The following is a 22484-nucleotide window of genomic DNA, read 5'->3' on the forward strand; positions in this document are numbered from 1 at the left end:
GAGGGGCTCATCTGGAGGGTCGCTTCAGTTAGCCTGTGCTCAAGCAGTCTTATTTCTCCTTCCGCTCCTTCCCGATTCCCTCCCCTCCCCCTCACTCCCGATTCCCAGACTAGAGCGCGCCGGGAGCCCACCCCCTCTTTTGGGCGCGAGGCCCCGCCCCCCACCCCCTTTCCTCCGCCACAAAGTTTATTCGCAACAAAAGGGAGCGAGGAGCAGGCAGCCTGGAGGGAGGAAGCGGGAGCCGGAGCGGGAGCGCGAGGGGAGGCAGGCAGGCCGGCTGGCGGGCGGGCGCAGAGCCGAGGAACGGAGCGCTGGGATCCAGCCAGTACCGGGTCGGGCCACGATGCTCCGGGTCGCACCGGGAGAGGCGGGGGCTGGGCCCGGGAGTCGACTCTGAGGCGGGAGGGGTCGCGCGGGATGGAGCCGATGCGGCCCGCGGGCGCAGAAACTTGAGCCGCAGCAGATAAACCTGTGCTCCGGTCCCTGCACCCTTTCCCCGCTAACCGCCTCGCACTGCGGCTGCGGGACCCAGGCCTTCGGACCCCGGCCGCTGCGCTCCTTTGGGGCGGGGGCGCAGGGGGGGTTGGCCGCGGCTCCCCGAGGCCAGCCCCCCCAGAGTGAGTGCCGCCACCATGGCGGACGGGGCGCCCCGGCCCCAGCTTTATCGCAGTGTCTCGTTCAAGCTGCTAGAGCGCTGGAGCGGCGGGCCAGGGCCGAGGGAGGAGGCAACGGACACCTCCGGGCTGCGGCGCCGCGCCTCGTGCCGGCCGGTCTCGGACGTCCCGGGCCAGCCCTCCCGGCGCGTGTCCAAGCTGGCGTCTGGGCCCCCGGCCGCCCCCGCGCAGCCGCGCCCGCTCCGTAGCCTCTCGCCGTCGGTGCGCCAGCTCTCCAGGCGCTTCGACGCGCAGCATCTGGACGACAACGCCACTGGGGCCCGAGACGGGGGCGTTTCCCCCGGGGCTGCGGAAGAAGCGGCGGAGGGAGCCGCGCGTGGGGCCTGGCCCAGCGTCACCGAGATGCGCAAGCTCTTCGGTGGCCCTGGATCCAGGCGGCCCAGTGCCGACTCTGAGGCTTCGGGGACGCCCAGCCCCGACGGTGCCGCGTGGGAGCCCACGACCCGGGAACCCCGGCAGCCACCGACGCCACCTCCTCGGACATGCTTCCCCCTGGCGGGCCTGCGTTCGGCGCGGCCGCTGCCGGGCCCAGGGACCGAGGGGAGGAGGCGGCGGCAGCAGCAACAGGAGCGAGCGCAGCGTCCGGCGGATGGTTTACATTCTTGGCATAGCTTCTCCCAACCGCAGGCCTGGGCCCGGGCCTCCCGCTCCTCCTCCTCCTCCATCGTTTCCTCCTATCCTGTCAGCAGCAGTCGGACTGCCAGCTCCAGCGAGGAGGAAGAGGAGGGCCCGCCGCCGCCGCAGCCCGGGGCGCAGAGTCCGGCCTACCACGGCGGCCACTCCTCAGGTAGTGACGAGGACCAAGACGGTGAGGGCGGCCACTGCTGGGGAGGGAAGCCGGGGCCCAGGTCTAGAAGCTCCCTCCTGGATAAGGACTGTAGGCCGGACAGTTATGGGTTAAATCTGGGCAGCATGGACTCAGCAAGGGGAGCCAGGAGCCCCGATCCCCCAACATCTCCAAGAGCCCCTAGCGAGGAAGGACCCCAGGAGTGGGGTACTGGCTTTTCTCCTTGTGTACCAGGTCCCCAAGAAGGACTTCGGCCCTTGTCAGACACTGGGGGGGGAACTTTACGCGTGGCCAAAGTGAGCTTTCCCACGTATCTGGCCAGCCCAGCAGGCTCTCGTGGTAGCAGCCGTTATTCCAGCACAGAGACTCTCAAAGATGAGGACCTGTGGGCTAGCCGGGGCTCTGGGAGCTGGGGCGTGTATCGCTCCCCTAGCTTTGGAGCTGGGGAAGGGCTTCTAAGGCCCCAGGCTCGAACCCGCGCCAAGGGACCTGTGGTCACCACGAGAGCGTTGAGGGACGGAGGATTGGAGCTGGACAAGAGCCGGCAACGGAAGTCCCTGTCGAATCCAGATATTGCCTCAGAGACCCTGACACTACTCAGTTTCCTGCGTTCAGACCTTTCAGAGCTGAGGGTCCGAAAGCCTGGTGGGCGACATGAGGACCTTGGGAGCGGCCCCTTAGATGGCAGAGATTCACCATCAGCAGGTGGCTCTGTGGGGCAACTTGAGCCCATGCCCTCCCCAGCCCCAGCATCACCTGGCACTCGCCCCACACTGAAGGACTTGACGGCCACCCTTCGAAGGGCAAAGTCATTTACTTGCTCTGAGAAGCCCATGGCCCGCTGCCTACTCCGCACCAGTGCCCTGAAGCCCAGCTCATCTGAACTCCTGCTGGCAGGCCCAGGTGCTGAGGAGGATCCACTGCCCCTCGTCGTCCAAGATCAGTATGTTCAAGAGGCCCGTCAGGTTTTTGAGAAGATCCAGCGCATGGGTGCCCAGCAGGATGATGGAAGTGATGTCCTCCCTGGAAGTCCTGACTGGGCAGGAGACGTAATCCGAGGGCAGCGGTCCCAGGAAGAGCTCTCCGGCCCTGAGTCTAGTCTGACAGATGAGGGTATTGGGGCAGACCCTGAGCCTCCTGTTTCAGCATTTTGCAGCCTGGGTACCGCAGGGGTGTGGCGACCCCTTTCCTCATCCTCAGCCCAGACCAACCACCATGGCCCTGGGGCTGAAGACAGTCTGGGAGGGTGGGCCCTGGTGTCCTCTGATGCCCCTCCCACACCAGGTGCCCTCCGCCGGAGACGCAAAGTCCCACCTTCAGGCCCTGGTGGGACTGAACTGAGCAATGGGGAGGCAGGTGAGGCCTACCGATCTCTGAGTGACCCAATTCCACAGCGCCACCGGGCTGCCACCTCTGAGGAGCCCTCTGGGTTCTCCGTGGATAGCAACCTCCTGGGCTCGCTGAGCCCCAAGACAGGGCTTCCAGCAGCCCCAGCTGTGGACGAGGGCTTGACCAGCGGCCACAGTGACTGGTCTGTGGGCAGTGAAGAGAGCAAGGGATACCAAGAGGTCATTCAGAGCATTGTTCAGGGGCCTGGTGCCTTAGGGTGTGTGGTGGATGACAGGGTTGCTGGCAAAGCCCCCAAGAAGAAATCTCTGAGTGACCCCAGCCGCCGTGGGGAGCTGGCTGGGCCTGGATTCGAGGGCCCTGGAGGGGAGCCCATCAGAGAGGTCGAGCCCATGCTGCCTCCGTCCAGCAGTGAGCCCATCCTCACAGAGCGGCGGGCAGAACCAGAAGAGCCCAGTCCTGCCAGGGGCCGGGCACAGTCTGAGAGGGCCCTACCTGAGGCCCCGCCTGCTTCCTCCACTGCCCACCGTGACTTCCACCTTGACCCAAAACTGGCTGACGTTCTGTCCCCACGGCTCATCCGCCGTGGTTCCAAGAAGCGCCCGGCTCGGAGCAGTCATCAGGAGCTACCGAGAGAGGAGGGCAATCAGGACCAGGCTGGCAGCCTGTCTCGGGCCCGACCCTCCTCCAAACACGTTCGTCATGCCAGTGTGCCGTCCACCTTCACGCCTATCATGGTGCCTGAGCCACCGACTTCCGTTGGCCCCCCTGTGGCTGTACCAGAGCCCATGGGCTTCCCTGCCCAAGCCCACCCCACGTTGCAGGCACCGTCTCTTGAGGACGTCACTAAGCAGTACATGCTGACCCTCCACTCTAGTGAGGTCCCTGCCCCAGTGCCAGTGGATATGCCCTGCTTGACTCCGATTGCACCGCCCTCTGCCGAGGCCAAGCCCCTTGAGGCAGTCCGGGCTCCAGATGAGCCTGCTCCAGCCAGCAAGTGCTGCAGCAAGCCACAAGTGGTGAGTCTTTGTGGGGGGCCTTTGGGGTGGGGCTGAAGGAGTGCCAGGGACAGTGACTTATGCAGGAGTCTCTTGAGTGTGCTCATTGGGCAGGTGCCCAGGTCTGAGGGAGATTCTCTGGTTCTGGAAGTGCCCAGGCAGTTTTAAGAGTGTTAATGACACAAGGCTCCTGTCTTCTCAGGCCCCAGAGGCTTCAGGCTTCTGCTGGTACTAATGTCAGAGGTTCTTATCTGCTCTAAGGTATTCTGGGTGATAATTACAAAGGGTTCTAATCAGGTCCTTTAGATGTTTTTCAGGGACTGGTTTTAAAGATTCCTAGCTGGTTCTTTGTTATCAATACATAAGGAGATGTGAGGGTGATGGAACTTTCTCAAGAGCCTTGCTGCCTTATTGGCCAAACCCCTTGTAGGATGTTTGGGCTCAGGGGCCCACAGTTGACATGGGTTTGCCATTTACTCACGTGGCTTTCCTGTGTCAGATCAAAATCTGGGTCTGAACCTGGGCCTGGGAGAATTGGAGAGGTACAAGGCATTACTTTATGGAGCAGTGGAGAGGGCTTCATAAAGTACATTGGCAGCCCTGGCTTTTCTAGGTGACTCAACCTCCCCATCTGTAAAATCAGGAGGGTTGTGGACAAGGTGGTGCCTATTTCTCCTTCCAGCTGTGCTGCACAGATTTGTGGGGAGTCCATGGGTTGGAATTGGGACACTCTTTGGGCCTGAAGTCTGCTAAAGCCTCCTCCAGTTAGAACGGGTACCTCTAAGGGAGGGCAGGGTCAGCGAGCAGCTGCTGAAGTTCAGCAGAGAGGGGCCTTGAGAGAGGCTGGGAGTGGTTCTGGCCCCCACAGGCAGGGCTGCCTTTCTGGGTCAGGATGGGGGCGCTGGTCCCCCATCCTGCCGGCTTGCATCTTCTCCCCACCCCACCCCCTTCCTGGTGACTCTGAGATGCTTCCTCCTTCCCCTGTCAGACCCCAGGCCCCGGGGGACTCGCTCTCCCTGAGGCCTCCACTTCTTTCTGGCTTCAGCTGTCCCTGGAGTTTGGGCTGTGGGTTCAGATGGGTTCTAGGCAGTGTGGTGCCGTGGCATCCCAGCTGGAAGCTAGATTTGAGGCTCTGGGTTTTGGGCTTAGAGTGGAGATGGCCTGGGGTTATTTCAGCCATGGCCTGTGCTCCCACTGTGTTCCCTGCCAGAGTGAGGAGCCTGGAAACCCTAAACCCTGGACTACTTTGGTTACTACCGGTTCTCAGTGCTCTCACGGCCCCTCTAAACTCTCTCTTTGTTTCTCTCTGCTGTCTCTAGTTCCCCGGTCCTGGCTCTGGTGTCTCTCACAGAGGCTGCAGAGTCAGTAGGCAGGGAGTGGGGAGAGGGGACATTTTGGACCTGTCCTTCTTTCTGAGAGCCTGGTAGGGCAGCTCAGGTGCCCGTAACTCCAGTGCCAGTTGTCTTTGGAACGTGGGGGTGGGGGAGGGTGACAGCAGGGGCAGCTCCTGCCAGGGGCCCCATCCCCAGGTGCTTTTCCCATATAATTATCTCTTCTGGGAGAGAGCAGGGGTGAACCAAGGGACTCGGGGAGACTGGGGGGAGGGGGACTGTTCCTTACTAAGAAGAGGCATTGAGACCCAGAGAGGAGGTGGGAGTTTTTGCAGAATTGGCTCCTGGTCTACTCTCATCACATCGTCTCCCTGTCCCACGTGATCCTCAGGGATCACGTGGGACAGGGATCTCAGCCCCCCACCCCAGCTGCCCCTAGGGAGTGTGAGGTGGGACATATCTGCCCATAACACAGGTTTCTCCCTGCCCTCAGTGGAGGCTCTCTCCAGCCTCCAAGCCTTTGCTCACTCCAGTCCTCCTATCTCTCCAGGCCCAGCTCGCTATCCCCTCTTACTCCTTAGGGGAGAGAACTGGTGAGTCTGTCATTGAAAGAGCAGGGTTTGAGCCCTGGCTCCAGATCCTTGTGTGGCCTAGCATCAGTCACATCCCTGCTTTATGCCTCACCTTCCCCTTCTGTAAAATGGGGTTAATGGTCTCTGCCTGGCAGGCTTGTGTACTGTGAGTGGATGGTGTGATCATGCCCTCCCTGGGGACAGGAGAGGGAAAAAAACAAGGTCCACTGCCTCAGCTGCTTCTCAGTGAGCAGCCTTGGCCCCTCCTCCCTGCCCCCTACTGATTTCTGAGCACAGGGCCGGGCATTCTGGGCCTCAGTATAACCTGGTGGACTTCAGTCAGCTCAGAAGAGATTCACCATCCCCTAATTCCCCACCCACTCATAAAGCCTGGAAGTTCTTCCTTCTGCTAGCCTGAATCCCTCCTGCTGTCCCTTTCTTTCTGGCTCCAGGAGGATGGGGAACAGCTGTCCAGCCCTCCTTCTGGCCTTCACGGAGGAGACAATGTTCCCTTGTTTTGGGCCCAGGGCTCCAGTCACGCTCCCTGGCCTGTGGGTGGAGATGGTGTGGTGTGGGCTCCAGAATAAGAAGGGAAGAGTCTGTCACGCTTTGCTGATGAGGCAGAAACCAGTGTGAGCCCAGCCAGGGGGCTGGCAGGAGAGGCCCTGGGGACAGAGGGGGTCCCTGACCCACCCCTGGGCTGCAGGAAGTCCCTCAAAGTCAGGTCTGTCCCACCCCAAAATCTGTATTTGCCCTCTGTGTGGTGCTGCCTCTCTGTTGGGAGCAGGAAGCCTGGTTCCAGACCTGGCTTAGCCTCTGACTTGCTCTGAGACCTGGACAGAGTCATCTTGGGCCTCGGTTTTCCCATCTGTACAGTGGGTGGTCTTTGCCTGGTCATTAAAGCTCTGTAGGAGAGACTCAGCCTGCAGGGTGGTCAAGGGAAACAGGAGGAGTTGGGGTGTGGCTGGAAGGGAGAGAAAGGCAGCTCTATGCATCAGCTGTAAGAACCTAGGAGCCCAGGGAGTGAGGGATAACTCATGGTCGCTTTCCGTGAACGGATGTGCGAGGGCGAGGAGGCCCAGTTGTGGAGCCTCCCTGCCCTGCTCCCTCCCACAGCCCTTGTCATTTCCACTTAGGCCCACAGTCGCCTGGATGATCAGCGACTCTTCATCCCAAGGCTTCCCATCCTGCCCTAAAGTACAGTCTCATGATCTAACCTTCTGCCCTCAGGTACCTGATACCTGTTTGACAGAAGTGACAACTCTAGTCCAGAAATAGGAAGTGACTTATGTCTCAGAATCAGATGGATGGACTCAGAGAACTTTAGCATATTGAAATAGCAGTAAGAGTGGCTAACGTTTATTAAGTGCTTACTATATGCCAGACACTCTGAATGTTTCATTCTTCAAAAATGAAAGCTGTGAGAATCTCACAAGGCTGAATTCTTAGAACTGCAGACTCAGATTCTCAGATTCAGTCAGAATTGCAGACTGAATCCTAGAATGTCATTGTCTTAGAGGCGAAGAGGCCCGAAGGGTCGCTGTTTCTTGGTGGAATTGGCCTACCATCTGAGTAATGGGGCAGGGTCAGGGGGCATTGGGGGCATCACCTGCACACCCCTGTCTGAACACTTTCATGGTAGTTATTTAATTCACTGGAGCCCATGTTTGCGGTGGGAAGAACTTCAAGACTCAGAAAGGAGAATGCCGACTTTAAGGTCCCATAGTATGGCAGGGCACAGCCAGGTCCATGCACCACCCTGACCTTGCCCCCGCCCCCTGCCCCCAGCAGACATGGCTCCCATCCCCAGCTTGCCCAGCCAGCTCCTTGCCTTGCAGAGGAACGCCAGGCTGCATCTCTCTTTGTCACCTTTCTTCACTCTGTCTCCTTGGCAGGGAACCCACAGGGGTGGGGATTCTCTCCTTTCCCTCTTTGGCTCTTTGCTGTGATTTTTCCATGGAAACTGGTTCTGGGAGAGGAGGCGATTAGGACATTTAGAATTCTGAGTGGTACCAAATATCTATAATTAAATGTCTTGTCACCCAGCAGGAGGAGGGCGGGAGGGGGAGGACAGGCACAGGGCTGTCCCTTTCCTCTGTTTATTCCCTGCCCCCACCCTCTCCTTCCTAAGCGCCCTGGGCTATTGGGGGAGTGTGGCCCAGGAATGGGTCGTCCTCCCTTCACCACAGGGAAGAGTTGGGGGATGGACCAGAGTTGAGTCTGACATTTTCCAGCCCCACATTTCCAGGACCAGCTGGGTTTGGGAGGCTGGGAGGCTGCTGCTAATCCTGTCCCCAGGGGGCTCCTAGTGTAGGAACTTGCCCCTCCTGCTTCCTTCCCGCCCATCTGTGATCTTTCAGGCTACACATGCTGCCCCGCAGTGGGGTGGAGGCATCCCCAGGCTGCCTGGGGAGCCGAAACACTCAAGAGAATTCAGGATCTAGTAGCAGCCTGCAAGGGGCTGTAGGATGTTGAGGGAGTGGCCTGGGGGCTGGCAGGAGAGGCTTCCTGAAGGAGCCTCTGTCTGGAGCTTGGCTTTGAAAACTGGGAGAATTTGAATATCCAGAGAAGAGAGGGAGGGGTTCTAGGGGGAGGGCACAGCATGGGCAGAGGCTGGTAGGTGGGAAAGAATATGTTAAGTTGTGTGCCCTAGGAGTTTGTTTCAGAGACTTGGGTGGGCCTTGATAAGGCAATGCATTCATCCATTTAGCAAATACTTACTGAACCCCTAGACACTCAGGCACTCTCTGAGGCCCTGGGATACAATAGCAAGCAAAACAAAGGCCTGACCTCATGGAGCTTCCAGACTAGTGAGGAGACCTGTCTGTAAATGGATACATTGTGCTACAGGGAGAGATGGGGGCTGGGGAGCAAAAGAAACCAGGATAAGGGAGTAGAGAATGACAGGGAGGGGGTACTCTATTAGATTAAGAGATCTGAGAAAGTCTCTCTGAGGAGGTGAGATTGGACCAGAGGCCTGGAGGGAGCAAGACAGGTGGCTATCTGTGAGGTGAAGAGAGGAACAGCAAGTACAAAGGCCTTGAGGTAGAAGTCAAGAGGACTGTGTGGATGGAGTTAAGTAGGAGATGAGGTCAGAATTAAGGGAGGGTGGAAATGGGTTGGGGCCAGATGAGGTAGATTTCATAGACCAATAGGAGACCTTCCGTGTTTACTTGAGGTGAGATGGGGCAGGCACTGTTGGAAGGTTCTGAGTAGAGCAGTGACCTAATCTGACTTAGGCTTTCACAAGTCTGCTCTGGCTACTCTGTGGGGGTAGATTGCAGAGGCCGTGGTGGGTGGATCAGGGAGGCTGATCAGGAGGCCACTGGAATAATCTGGACAAGAGATGATGGTGGCTTGGGCTGGGGCAGAGGCAGTAGGGTGGTGGGTTTCTGCTGCAGCCCAGAGGGCTTTGTGAGGGCCTGGACTCCAGCATTCAAGGTGAACAAAGAGCTCCTACAGCTCCTATGCCTGGGCAGTGTGTGATGGGTCACTCAGAGTGAGGAGGGGAGATTGACAAAACCCCCAGGGTAGACTGGAGCTGTACGCTGCACTAGCTGCCCCCTGCAGACCTCTGTTGGTGTGACTCAAAGGCTAGGAGGATGGAGGTTCCCAGGGCCCCAGTGAGGCAAGTGACAGTGCCTTATCCCACTGGTGTCTCCTCCACAGCCACTGTGACACCTGTCAGCTCCAGCTTGCATGTTACCTGAGACAGGGAGCTCACACCACCCAAAGGCAGCCCTGTCCCTCCCATCTGGTCCTCTAGCTAGGTGGGCATCCCAGTATACGGATGAAGCAGGCCCAGAGGGGACAGAGGCTTGCCCAAGGCCCTATGTCTCAAGTATGGAATTTGGCCCAAGGTGTCCTAACTCCTAGGCCATACATTGGCCCCGCAGAGTTCCCACTGAGCAGAGTTGGCAGGGATGCTGGTAATAGGGTGGGGGAAGGGGGAGCCTATGTTTCCCAGAATGGCTCACAGCTCTGGCGTACTTATTGGGAAATGTGCCCAGGCAGCCTGGCGCCTTGCTGGCAGGCCCTGAAATGGGGGCCCTGGGTCCCTTGGGAAGCAGGAGCTTATTAGAGACATGCCCCCCCCATGGGAGTTGATCCTTCATGCAACCCCCCCGCCATTACCCACCCCCAGGCCTCGGAGGCATTCCAGGGGTGGACAGAGGCAGAGGAAGACTGCCAGGCTGCCACGCTCTGAGCTGTGAGTGGGCCCCAGCCAGGATATCTGAGCCCCCCTCCAGTAGCTATGGGGCTCACAAGGGATGACTTGGTATGACACATGGAGGTCTGCACTAGGGGTCAGGAGACGTGGGTTCCAGCCTTAGCCTCTCCATTTTCCTGCTGTGTGGCCTTAAGTAAGACCCTTCCCCTCTCAGAGCCATGGATTCCTCCATGTTCTTGGGCACCAGGAAAAACCTCCTCTCCTGCTGGGAGAGGCAACAGCTGTCCTTAGTAGGATCCCAATTTGTAGGCTGAAGTGCCAGTGGGGGGCTCACAGCCCCCTTAGGCCGCTGAGGAGACTGAGGCTCAGAGTGGGGCTGGGACTCACCCAGGCCTGGCCCCCAGGGCCCTTTTCCCTACAACCAGCTGCTGCTCTGCACCCCTCCACACACATAGAGGGGGGCCTCTCCCCACACTTGTGAGCTGTGGGGCTCACTCTGGAACCTGTGCACAGAAGTGTTGATGCTGCCGCTGCTGGGATGTTAACACTTCCTCTGGGGCTTGGAGAAGTCACGGGGCTCTGAGACACTCCCTGGGCAGGGAGAGAGGGAGAGGGGAGTCTCCAGAGGTACCTGAGGTGGGAGGCACACGAGCTAATACCAGCATCTAGGCTGGCAGATAGGTGGTGTATTAGTTTCCTATTGCTGCTGTAGCAAATTACTAATGCTTAGTGACTTAATACAAATGTTATCTTACAGTGCTGGAGGTCAGAAAAAATGGGTTTCACTGGGATAAAATTAAGATGTTAGCAGGGCTGCATTCCTTCTGGAGGTTTTAGGGAAAAACCTATTTCCTTGCCTTTTCCAGGTCTGGTGGCTGCTGGTTCTTCTTGGCCCCTGGCCCCTTCCTCCATTCTCAAAGCCGGCAGTATACATCTTCAGATCTCTCTCTCACTCTAAACCAAACCTCCTGCCTCCCTTTTATAAGGACCCTTGTGATTACTCTAGGCCCACTTGAATCATCCAGGATAATCTTCCCATCTCAAAATCTTTACTCACATCTGCAAAGTCCTTTTTGCCATGTAGGATAACATATTCACAGGATTATTAGGATGTGGACGTCTTTGGGGGCCATTATTCTGCCTGTGACAGGTGAGCAGAGGGGTCAGGCTGTTGGCTCCTGGAAGCCAGAGCCCAGGGTAGATGCTGGCACAGGGTAGAGCTGGTGGACACAGGCCCACTGCTTTTATCCTGCATTCATTTCTTTCCCTGATCATTTGTCATTTTTTCATTCATTCAGCAATTGTTGAGCCCCTTAATGGGCAATAGGGACATCATCCCTGCTTGTCAGGAGTTCTCAGCAAGGGTCTTAGCCCTCTGATGTGGGTGGGGTCCAGAGGGTGGCCGAGCCCTGCTCTGGTGGGAGAGGGACAGAAGAGCCAATGGGTCCCCTGTGGATGGGCTTGGCTTCAAGGGTGGCTGGCTAAAAATTGGGATAAAGCAGCTCCCAAGAAGAGCAGTTGGCAGGAGAGTTTAGAGCCAGGGCAAAGAGAGAAGAGGGGGATCTAGGGTGGGGGTGGGAATCACATCTCTGCTGGGCTGGCCCGGGCTGACTCGGGGCAGATGGCGAGGAGCTCCCTATTCCCATGTGCTGGGAGCTCCATGTTGGGGATCGGCGACCCTGGTGCTGGGTTGGACCAGAGGGCCTGTCAGGTCCCTTCATGCCCTGAGGGGCCGAGGTGCTGCCCAGGAAGTGGCACCTGAAGGATGGCGCGTGGAGGGTAAGGAGCATGGTCCACGTCCCTTCTCTTCTCAGGCTGGCTTTGGGACCCAGGGCAACCATTTACAGATCCCTCTGAATCCATAAAATGGGTGCATTACCCCTTGACTCGGCCAAGGATTACTGTCAAGATTAAATGAAATAATGCCAAGAGGGTTTCCTCAAGAAATGTTAGTTCCTCCCCCATGACTAAGATGCTAAGATGTTAGGATTCTAAGATTCTAAGAGAAATTGATTCCAAGTTGCTCATATTCTCGTTATCTCTTTCCAGCCATGAAGCAGGACAAAGCTCTGGACAGGAGGGCTGGTGGGGTCCTGGCTACATCTGTAGGGTTGGTGGCCCAGCAGCCTGGGCCTTTGGAGTTGGGCAGAGGGAGAGGGACTGGGCAGTGAAGTGGAGCCAAATGCCCACTGACCTTGTTCCTCTCTCCAGCTCCCCCTCCCATTTTGTTACCACCAGCCCCAACCTGCGAGCAGAGCAGAGTCAAAGCCCCAGACCCATTGGAACCAGCCTGTGAAGTGGGTCTCAGTCCCCTCTGCTTCCCATTCTGGGCTGAGACCCCCTCTAAGGCAGGGAGTCTGAGGTGTGTGTGCCCTGGGCTTTGGGGTCAGACTGATAAAGGTTGACATCTCAGACCTGACTCTGACTCACAGCTGGGTGGTATCTGACAAGTCATGGCACCTCAGCTCTGAGCCTCAGTTTCCTGCTCTGCAAAGTGAGGATGCTAAGGAGTTACCGTGAGGGCCAAAGAGAAACTTATGGAACCCTCAGCCCATGACCCCAGGTCTGGAAGCTCTCAGAATTGTGGCCACTTTAAAATGTGTGCTTTTGAGATTGCCAGTTCAGAGTGTAGAATCTCGTGGTTTCAAGATGAAGGAGTCTGAGTTTTTTTCCAGAAGGCTTCCTCTTAACTTGATTTTGTTCGTTCATTTGAGATTATTACTTCTTGGTTCTGAGATTCTGGGGCTAGGGAGAGGCGGGGCAGGTCCTGGGCCAATGGGAGGGCAGTTGGGGGACTGTGATGGTGGGGGCCAGGCTGAGGGAGCAAGCACCAGGTTGGTGTCTGTTTCCTGTTTATTGGTTCCCAGGGGGTGAGCAGGCCCTGCTCCCGAGCAGCATGGAGCAGGAGGGAGGGAGGACTGGGGTCCTGGCTGCCAGCCAGCCCCATAGCCTGGCCTCCTGGGACTGCAGAGACCCCCTCCCCCAAGCCCCCTTGGACAAACATCCAGTCCTTTCCCAGGACAGGGCATTGGAGGTCAAGGAGCAGATGTGAAGGGAAGGGGCAGAAGGATGGGAAGGGACCCCCCTCCCCCCAAAAAATCCTACTGGCTCCATCTTTCTTGGCTGCCTGTGTCACTGAGGTCTTACTCCTGGTTCCTCACTGTCCCCCTCTGTCTCTCCTTGTCTCCCTGGCGTGGGTCCTGGTGGTGAGACGTCCAACTTCTTGGCAGGCCAGGAGGCAGGAGAAGGAAGAAGAGGGGCAGGGCCTTGAATGCCAGGATGGTCCACCCGAAAAGACCCTTAGAAACCAGCGTGTCTTCTAACCACCCCTCACCCCTTCATTATTCAGAGGGGAAATGAAGGCCCAGCGAGGGAAGAGGTCTTGCCCAAGGCCACGCAGTAGTGGACTAGGCCCAGCAATCTGCCCGTGCACCTCAGAGCCGGGTTTAAGGGGCCACTGGGAGTTCTTGAGAGGGGAGGGGACATGGGTCACTTGGCATTTTAGAGAATTGGGCTGAGCCAGCCAGGAAAGAGAAGCCTCGATGTATGTCTGGGGCCAAGAGGACAGGGAGGTCTCTTGTTGGACCAGAGCACACGGGGAGGGGCTGTGTGTACAGGAGCCAGGTTAAACTGGCTCAAGTCCTAGTTAAACTGCCGAGGCTTTGTCCTGTGGGCGGTGCGGAGCCATGGAAGATAAAGAGCTGAGGAGGAGCAGTGCGTGGTGGGCACATGAAAAAGCATTCTCTGGTCATGGGGGATGATTGGACTGGAGGGAGCAGGGAGAGAAGAAGCCTGAGCTTAGGGGAGCCAGGTGATGGAGGGATGGAGAGAAAAGAACTTCCTAGGGAGATAATTTGGAGGTAAAATTTAGGCTCAGAGGCCCTATTCAAAATGGGGATAGGGGGAGTAGGGCTTACCTCTCTTATTGGAGTTAGAGAATGAGGCAGTGGACAAGATGCAGGGTCATCTGAGTCATCCCCCTGCCTCAGGGCAGGACTTTCCTCTGCATTTCTGGAAGGATGAGGGACCTCTGAGCCAGCTCAGGCCCCTGCCTCTGTGCCCCATATGCTTTTTGTCTAACTTCCATTCCTCCTGCTCCAGCGGAAGTGCCCTGCTTCTCAGTGGGGTCAGGGGTCACCAGAGAACAGCAGAGCTCCAGGCTGCACCCCCAATCCAGCCCTTCTGGGACCAGCCTGGGTAGGGAGCATGTGGGAGAGAGAAGGAGCAGGCCCATGCTGCCTGGCTGGCTATGACCCAAGGCAAGGCACTTGGCCTCAGTTTCCACATCTGTAAAGTGGGAGTCCCAGATGTGGCAGAGCCCAGGAGAGCCCTGGATTCTGCAGGTTCTCAGGAGTTGGGGGAAGAGTAACTGGTAGGTGGACAGGCAGGCAGCCTTGCTAGCAGTGCTCACAGTAGTTTGTAATTGAAGACAAAGTATCCTCACAATATTTGTACCATAGACCCCAAGACAAGTGCTGTTGTGTGGCCCTGCAATCTTGGAGGCCTTCCTGGAGGAGAGTAGGGCAGAGGCTGTAGCGAGAGGAGTGATTCAGATTTGGGGCCTGAGGCTCAGGGGGCTCCTGAGCTTTGGTTTTCTCGTCGGAGGCCTAAGTACCCTTCTAGCTTCTTGCTGCTTCTGGGCCCTCCTCTCCCCTCCTGCCTGGACCAGAGCTTCCAGGCTTCTCCCCAAGGCCAGCGGGGGCGTTGCCTGGGGCGGGTGAGGAATTTCCGAGGGAACAGCTAAATTCAGCCCCAGCTAAAAATAGTCCTGGGCCTGGCCTGGCCCAGCGGCTGGAAGAGGAGGAGGAGGAGGGCAGGAGGGCAGGGTGAGCCGTTCCTCCGCCTGCCCCACCTTGTCACCTGGACCCTGGGCCTGGGCTGGGAGGGCCTCCTCCCTCCTCCACCTCTTTCCTCTACTCACAGCAGACCTTTCCATCACTGTGGGCGCCTTGCTTTCTTTTCTCCTCCCTCCTCTGTTGTTCACCCTGTCCTCCTCCCTGTCTTGCTCCTTCTGTCTCTTGTCTCCTCTGACCCACTGTATCTTTCAGCCTCTGACAGAGGCAGACGGAGGCCTCTGACCAGAACCAGGCCTCAGGAAGAGGGCCCTACATAGGGCAGTGTCTCCTCGGCAGCCTCGCCTGAGTGTCAGGACCCCTCCCCTACGCAGGACTCACAGCTATTTCAGCTCCTCTCTGCTTGTGGAGGTGGACAGATCTCAAGAAGTCTGGGGTGTGGAGATGTGGGTGTGGCCCCCAGTTTACGCTGTGACCCAGTACTTGGTTCTGGTCAGGTGATGCCACCTGTGCCAAGCCCTCTTGTTCCTGGCACACGGGCAGTGGCCCTGCGGAGTTCCCAGGCTACTCTGAGCTCTTCCCACCACCCGTGCCCAGCCCTTTGTGGGCTCTGCCCTGGGGAATCACAGGCCCGAGCAACCAGGCAGATGAGCAAAGGGTACTTTCCAAGCCAGTACCAACTGAGGGTGGGGGTGGGACCTAGACACTGAGGCCCAGAGAGGGTGAGGTGCCAAGCTCAGACGACTGAGCTCAGGAGGAGTGAGGTGGTATTGGAACCGAGGCCGGCCTCCCTCCAGGGTTGCAGGAGAGAACCTTGTCTCATGCAGAGAGAACAGGGAGGGAGCTGATGGAAAGTCCATAGCACCTGTGTGAATATAGTGCAGGGGGTGGAGAGTCACCAGTCATGGTAGCAAAGCTTGTAAAACCCTTCCTGTGTGCCTGGCACTAGTCTGAGCCCTTTCCACATGTTCACTCATTTAATCCTCACAACCAGCCTTGTGGGGGGACTTGTTTCCCTGTTTCACAGATGAGGAACCCGAGGCACAGCACGGTGAAGTAGTTTGCACAGGTTAGGAAAGCTAACCAAGAGTTGTAATCCAAGTCCAGACAGTCTGGTTCCAGAATCCATGAATGTTACTCAGGCTCCTGGATTTCAGGACTGCCGGGGTGAGGGGTGGTGCCATCACCAAGGTGGGCACGTAGGAGGAGAGAGTGGACATGGGGATCCCGCAGGATTCACAGTCCACAGTCCTAGTCCCTGGAACTAGCACATAGTAGTTGCTCAGTAAATATTAGCTGAGTGGCTCAGTTGAATAGGAAGTACCCTTGAGGAGTGAGAGTAGGTGATGAGCAGGCAGAGGGAATGTTTCCTCCCGTTGTGGGCCCAGGGACCTTTCTCTTGATGCTGGAGAACCGCTGAGGTAGGTGCTGGGCTCTTGGCCGGTGGAGAAAGCTCTGGCCCAGGAGGTTGGAAGGGTGCTGAGCTGAGCCACAGGCAGGAAAAGGAGGGCTGGGGGTGGGGGTGCAGGCCCAGGCAGTGCTGGCGCAGTCCCGCCTGCAGTATCTGGAAAGCAGATCTCTTGGGCCATGGCCGGCGTGACTCAAATGGAGACAAAAAAACCTTCCATATTTGGACAAAGAGCCCAGAGAGGCCCGGACCCACAGCCAGCCCAGACTGCCTCCCCCACCCCCAGCCTCCTGCCCTGTCTCCTTCTGGGCCCCTAGCCGTGAGCCCTGTTCCACGAGTTTAATTCTTGGTTATCAGGCAGCACTGTGGCCCCCTCCCCTCAGTCATCAGGTCACCTTCTGTGTGGCCAGACCTGGGCCGTGGGTGCTGAGGAAGAAACACCCAGTGTTGGTCTCTGAGCTCCAGCTGGAGATGCACAGGAGCCCTGGCAGAGCCTGCAGACTGGAGGAGGGACACAGCAAAACCAACAATTCCCATGCTGTGGGGCAGGTTGACTGTAGACTCCCATCCACCCCAACAAGAGCAATGCCTGAGGTCCACAGCATGTAGGCGTGCACACGCACGCGCACACACACACACACACACTCCCCAGCAGACTTCTATACTGACAAAAACATCTGGACAGATAATCAAAAGTGAGGACCTAGCCTGAGAACCCCTCATACTTGGCCTGGAGCAAGGTTTAATGACAATGAAGTGGTAGTAGATATGGGCGGCCAGATGTCAACAAGTGATATAAGTGGTGTTATCCATCTGGGGAGATGTGAACAGAGCAGTTCGCCCCTGCACTGAAACCTCCGAGTGTCCAACATGGGGCTGGGCTGGGCAGCGGACGCCAGAACCAGGTGACTGGGGAGAGGGCCTCAGCCTACCTTCTGCCTGGAGCAGGACCTCACTTCCAGGGGGAAAGCCTGGCAGTTTGTCTGAGGACCGGGGTGCTCATTGTCGCTGGTGGAATAACTGAACTGACTGCACAGCTGCCTCTAGCTTTTATAATTAGCCCTGGGTAATTAACTCTGGGATCAGCCTGGTAATGCATTTGGAGAGCTCAGGGTAACCTATAAAATTCAATTCCACTGCCATCCGCTAGTGCCTGTACGTGCAGGGTGAGCACATGGGCTACAGGAGAAACAGGAAGGGGTTCCTGCCCTAGGAAACCCCATCTGAGAACTAAGAATCAGAAGGAGGGTGAGGGAAGCTAATGTGGGGCAGCAGCTAGAGCCTTAAAGAACGAGCAAGGCCCTGACAGACAGAAATGGGGTCAAGGGCCTTCAGGCAGAAAGAATCAGGAAGGCAGAGGCCTATGATGGAGAAGCTCTGGTGCGTCTAGGGTACCATGAAAGCTCCCTGGTTCTGAAGAAGTTGGGTTATTCCTGGGGAGTCTGGAAGGCCAGCACTGAAAGTCTGGATTTGATCCCAGGGCAGTAATTTCCAAGCTTTTAAAAATAGTAGAACCCTTTCTTGTGGAGGAATCTTGACATTGAGCTATAAACTAGGTCAACTTGGAACCCCGTTGATTTAAGTGAAGGTGGGGGAGCGTGTCGGCGCCCTTGACCGCATCTCCGCACCACGTACTTCCATGGAGCCACCTGAGACTCAGGCAGAGAATTCCCGTTTGGGGCAGAGGGGCTCTGGTGGAGGGTTTAGAGCTGGATAAGCCTCTCCCTTCAGTTTCTCTGCAGGCTCAGAAGTTCAGCCGAAAAAGAAAAAGAAAAAAAGAAGTTCAGACCAGCCAGCCTCCCTGGGCAGGGACAAACTCTGTTGGGGACCAGGTCTCCAGAGGGAGCCAGGCTGATGGAGCACCCTACCTTGAGGCTCCTATGAGCAAGCAGTGTCCCCACCAGGGGCCTCTAGAGCTGGGCTGGGCCCCACGTGACTAGGAGGATGACCTGTCAGAATGGTGGGAAGACCCTGATTGCCAAGTGCTGCTGCCCGGGAAAGTGCAGGCCCTTTGTGGAAGGTAGGCGCTAGTAGCCAGGCATGCTCCCAGAGCGGGCATGCTGTCCGGCCCAGCTCACTCAGTCATCGGGAGACAGGTGGAGGCAAATTCTCTAGAGGTCCAGGAGTCCCACTGGCTCCTCTGGGGTGAGGTAATTTAGGTTAGAATCAGGAAGACTTCCCCAGAATTGAGAGTGAGTAAAAGGAAGTGTGAACAGGTGTTGGCAGGAGAAAGCCTGAGCTCTGAGCCTGGTAAGTCCAAGGCCTCAGGAACCAGGCTTTGCCCGCCCTGGGCACTAGCATAACCTGGCCCACCATGTAGCCTATGCTCCCACTTCTTTGGCCACCAAAAACATGGGATGATGGGAATATATGTATATGTATAGCTGATTCACTTTGTTATAAAGCAGAAACTAACACACCATTGTAAAGCAATTATACTCCAATAAAGATTTTAAAAAAAAAAAGAAAAAGTGGGATGAGTAGGAAGTTGCCAAGCATAAAGATAGTGGAGGGTGCACCTGGCAGAGACCAGCAACGTGCCAAAGCCTAGGGTGTAAGAGAGTGTGATGGGTTGGAGGAACTACTATGGCCAGAGCACGATGCAGCCAGAGTATGATACAGGTGGGGAAATTTGATACTGGTGGGTCAGCAAGGGCCATGTCACCCAGGGTGTCAGGGTCAGCCTGAGTGCTTGCACTTGATCCTGTATCCTCCTGTGTTGGTGTAATGGTTAGAACAGATTGGAGCCAGGTGGCTGAGGTTCAAATCCTGCTCTTCCTCTTAGCTGTGTGACCATGAGCAAGTACTTAGTCCTTCTGTGGCTCAGTTTATGCACCTGTAAAATGGGGATAATTGTGATGGCACCTATTATAGGGTTTTGGTGAGAATCAAACGTGATAATGCCTCTGGTAGCTGGGCTGGACCACTGACCACTGGGGATCAGTGGGAAACCATACAGCAAGTTGGAAGGAGAAGGGAGGGTGGTGGCCTGGCCTGGCTGAGGTGGGGTCCCAGGGGTGGAGAGAGTGGATGGAATTACCAAGAATAGCCTGGAGAGTCATCTTTGTGGGAGGAGGGATAAGTTGAGTTTCCCAGGGGAGGCTCAAAATTCTCCCCGCCCCACCAGGCAACTGCCCTAGGAACAGAGCTAAGGGGATACGCAGATGTGGGGTGAGATTCTGTGGGCTTGGGGGCTCTGCTGGATTCTCACTGGCAGAAATCCTCACCCTGTTGCAAAGCTGCTTGTTGCCCACCTCACTTTACAGACGGTATCTGTGGCCCAGAGAGGAGTAGGATTGCCAGGGTTGCCCAGCGAGTTCTAGCCTCTGGGCCTTCATCCAGGCTGGGGACTCATGTCCAAACTCTGGTTGAGTCAAAGCCCAGCCCTGAGGTCGCTCAACCTAAGGAGTGGGTGGGTGGGGAGGTGGCCTGTGAAGGAGGACTTGAGCAATTCTCTGAAAGGGCTGGAGTGCCGAGCCCTTCTATGACTGCAGGGTGGGCAGGGAGAGCGTCTTGGAGGAGCTCACAGATGGGACTGGAATTGTCCAAGAGGAGACCAGTTAGAACGGAGAGAGAAAGCAGAAACAAAGGCTTTAAACTCAGGGTCCCGGAGTAGCCCCCATTCTTCCATTCGGTCTTCATTCACCCAGAGCCCCTCGGGACTTGGTCCTGTATATAGACAGGAACACAGGGCAGTGTGCAGACACATACACAGATAGGGATCCCAGGGGTGATAAGGGCTGGGACAGAGATGAGCAGTGGCTGGGGGAGCCCAGAGGGTTCCCACCCAGGAGGGAGCATACAGAAGGGATGGTTCATGAGGAAGAGGCTGAGGCAAAGCCTTTGATGGGAGAGGAGGATGAGGGCTGCAGAGGCTGTTCAGAGCTGAGATGTGAGCCTGGAGCAAGCTTAAAGGTCAGACTGTGAGGTGAAGTTTTTAAAAAATTCAGTCTATATATTTAAAATTTTGAATAGATAATTTATTCACATGGTTAGGAAAAATCAGAACAGGTAAAAAGTCTCCTTCCCGCCAGTAGCCACCCTGCCGTACCCCGGGACACTCGGTTATTAGTTCTTGTGAATCCTTGTATGTGGAAACACCAGCAAATGCACCGTCTTTCCTCACTTTCCACACAGATGATGGCACACGGTCCACACTGCTCTCTACTGAGTATCGCTTGCAGATCTGCCTTTTCAGTGTCCTGAGAGCTTCCATATTCCTTCTCGTACTGCATGGTGTCTCATTGCACAGATTACCGAACTGTATTTAACCACATTTTAAAAGATATTTCGGTCATTTTCAGTCTTTTGCTGTTACAAATAGTGCTGCAGTGAATGAGCTTTTTCATAGGTTATTTTGTATGGGGGCCGGTGTACGTTTAGGGCAATTTCTTGGGAATGGAATTGCTGGGACAGAGGGTATGTGTGATTCTAATTTTGATGCTCTCCACAGGGGTCCACCACCTGAGAAAGAGACCTCTTCCCCACAGCCTCACTAAGTCAGACCTTTGGGTGTTTTCCCAATCTGATGGGTGAAATGGTATCTCAGTGTATTTAATTTGCATTTATTTTATAGTGAGTAAGGCTGAGCATCTTTTCACATGTCCAAGAGACATTTGGATTCTCTTTTCTGTGAACTGTTTGCATCCTTTGCCCATTTTTCTGTTGGGTTGTTGGCCTTTTGTTTTACCAATTTCTAAGAACATTTAAAATAGTAGGGAGGTTACTTCTTTGTCTGGGTTGTGAATTGCAAATATTTTTTCCTGACTTGTCACTTGACTTTTGACTTTGTTTATAGTGTATTTTTGCCATGCAGAAGTTTTTATTTTTATGTGGTCTAATTTATCAAGTTTCTATTTTATGGCTTCTGGATTGGGAGTCATGGTTAGGAAGGCCTATCCCTCTCCAAGCTTATAAAGCAATTTTCCCATGCTTTCTTCTGGTATTTTATGTTTTCTTGTTTTGTTTTACATTTAAATCTTTGATCCAGTTGGAATTTATCCTGGTGTACAGTGTGAGTTATGGTTCCAACTCTATTTTTCTCCCAGATGGCTGGCATTTTAAGCTCAGGAGTGACTTGGTCAGAATGGGAGCATCTTTCTGAGGTGGGTGTGAGGACCCCCTGGGGGAGCAAGGCTGTGGCTGTTGAGGATCAATGGCAGAGAGGTGAGGAAGCCTTGGGGCAGCACCAGTATAACTTGATGGACAGTTGGAGATGGGGCACAGGCTGGTGGCATAGCATTCCCAAATCCTCATCTGTGCTGTGTGACTTTGGACAAGTCCCATCCCTCTCTGGGTCTAAAGTATCATGGCTTAAGGGGCCCTGGAGATCACCCTGATCTCAGGGTTGACTGTGAGGAAGGAGGCGGCAAGAGAGGGCTGTCTGAAGGCAGGGACACAGAGGATGGCCGTGGATCTAGCCCCTACTCAGGCTTGGCTGAAAGGGAGGGGGGCTGGCAGCAGAATTCACTGTGTTCCTGGAGTGGGAAGGCGGAGAGGGGCGAGCCCCCATTTAAAACTACCCACTGCAGCCTGGCACTGCAGGCGGGGGGTTGGGGGGGAGCAGGCCCGCTGCCAGCCTGCGGGGTCCAGGAATGCAGGGGATTGTTGGGGTAGGCACATTGTTGTCTCAGGACTGTGGGCCCAGCCCAGCCATAGCCATTCCTGGAGGGCCTCTTCCACCAGACATGAAGCAGGCATCCTCATCCTCTCCAGTGGAGAAATAGGGAAGCCACAGTGGACAGACCACCCCCCCAGGGTCTAGTCTTGGTACTGCTCTGGACTTGCTGTGTAACCTGGGACGAGTCTCTGTCCCCTGGGGTCTCTGTCCATCAAAAGGGCAACTGACCTTGCTCTGGTTACTTCCCCCACCCCTAGCCCTCACCCAGATTCCAGTTTAGATTAGAGCTGGAAAGAGAGATCTTGAGGTCCAAGCCTCTTCCCCTTTACAGATGAGGAAACTGAGGCCATGGAAGGAGCCGGACCCCTGCTCTGCCTTTGCCCTTTTTGGCTTTCCTGGGCCTCTGGACCCTCCTCCCTGCCCCCAGCATGGCCTGTACCAACTCCCCACCCCCCACTCCTGGGCCCCAGTGGTCAAATTCCAGGGCTGCCGTTGCCATGGCAACAGCCAGCTCACAGGGCCCCTCCTCTTGGGGTTCTCCACTAGTCCAGGGAGGAGGCAGAGAGGGCCTCCCTCCCCTGGGGGATGGAGGGGTTGGGGGTGGGGCAGGGAGGAGGTCAGACCCAGCTGGCTTCTCTTTGTTTTCCAAAGGAGAAAATGGAAAAGGCACAAAGTGTTGCAGCAAATGCTTCTCAGTTATCCCAGAGACAGTGGGAGGGACAGAGGTGGTCTCCTCGGCTGGGGACAAGAGAGCCACCCAGAAAGCCCCTCCCAACCTTGCAC

At 56.3% G+C, this 22484-nt stretch overlaps 1 protein-coding gene across 1 annotated transcript in view; it reads left to right on the forward strand.

The window, feature by feature from the left end:
* The first annotated feature begins 153 nt into the window (after positions 1-153).
* ARHGEF17 (Rho guanine nucleotide exchange factor 17) overlaps positions 154-22484 on the forward strand; it is a 61043-nt gene continuing 38712 nt past the window's right edge. The window contains exon 1 of the mRNA XM_007173754.2: positions 154-3827. Coding sequence (XP_007173816.2) covers positions 633-3827 — 3195 coding nt within the window. The 5' untranslated portion in view covers positions 154-632. The remainder of the gene's footprint in view (positions 3828-22484) is intronic.

The sequence above is a fragment of the Balaenoptera acutorostrata genome, chromosome 9 (genome assembly GCF_949987535.1).
Source record: "Balaenoptera acutorostrata chromosome 9, mBalAcu1.1, whole genome shotgun sequence".
NCBI lineage: Eukaryota > Metazoa > Chordata > Mammalia > Artiodactyla > Balaenopteridae > Balaenoptera > Balaenoptera acutorostrata.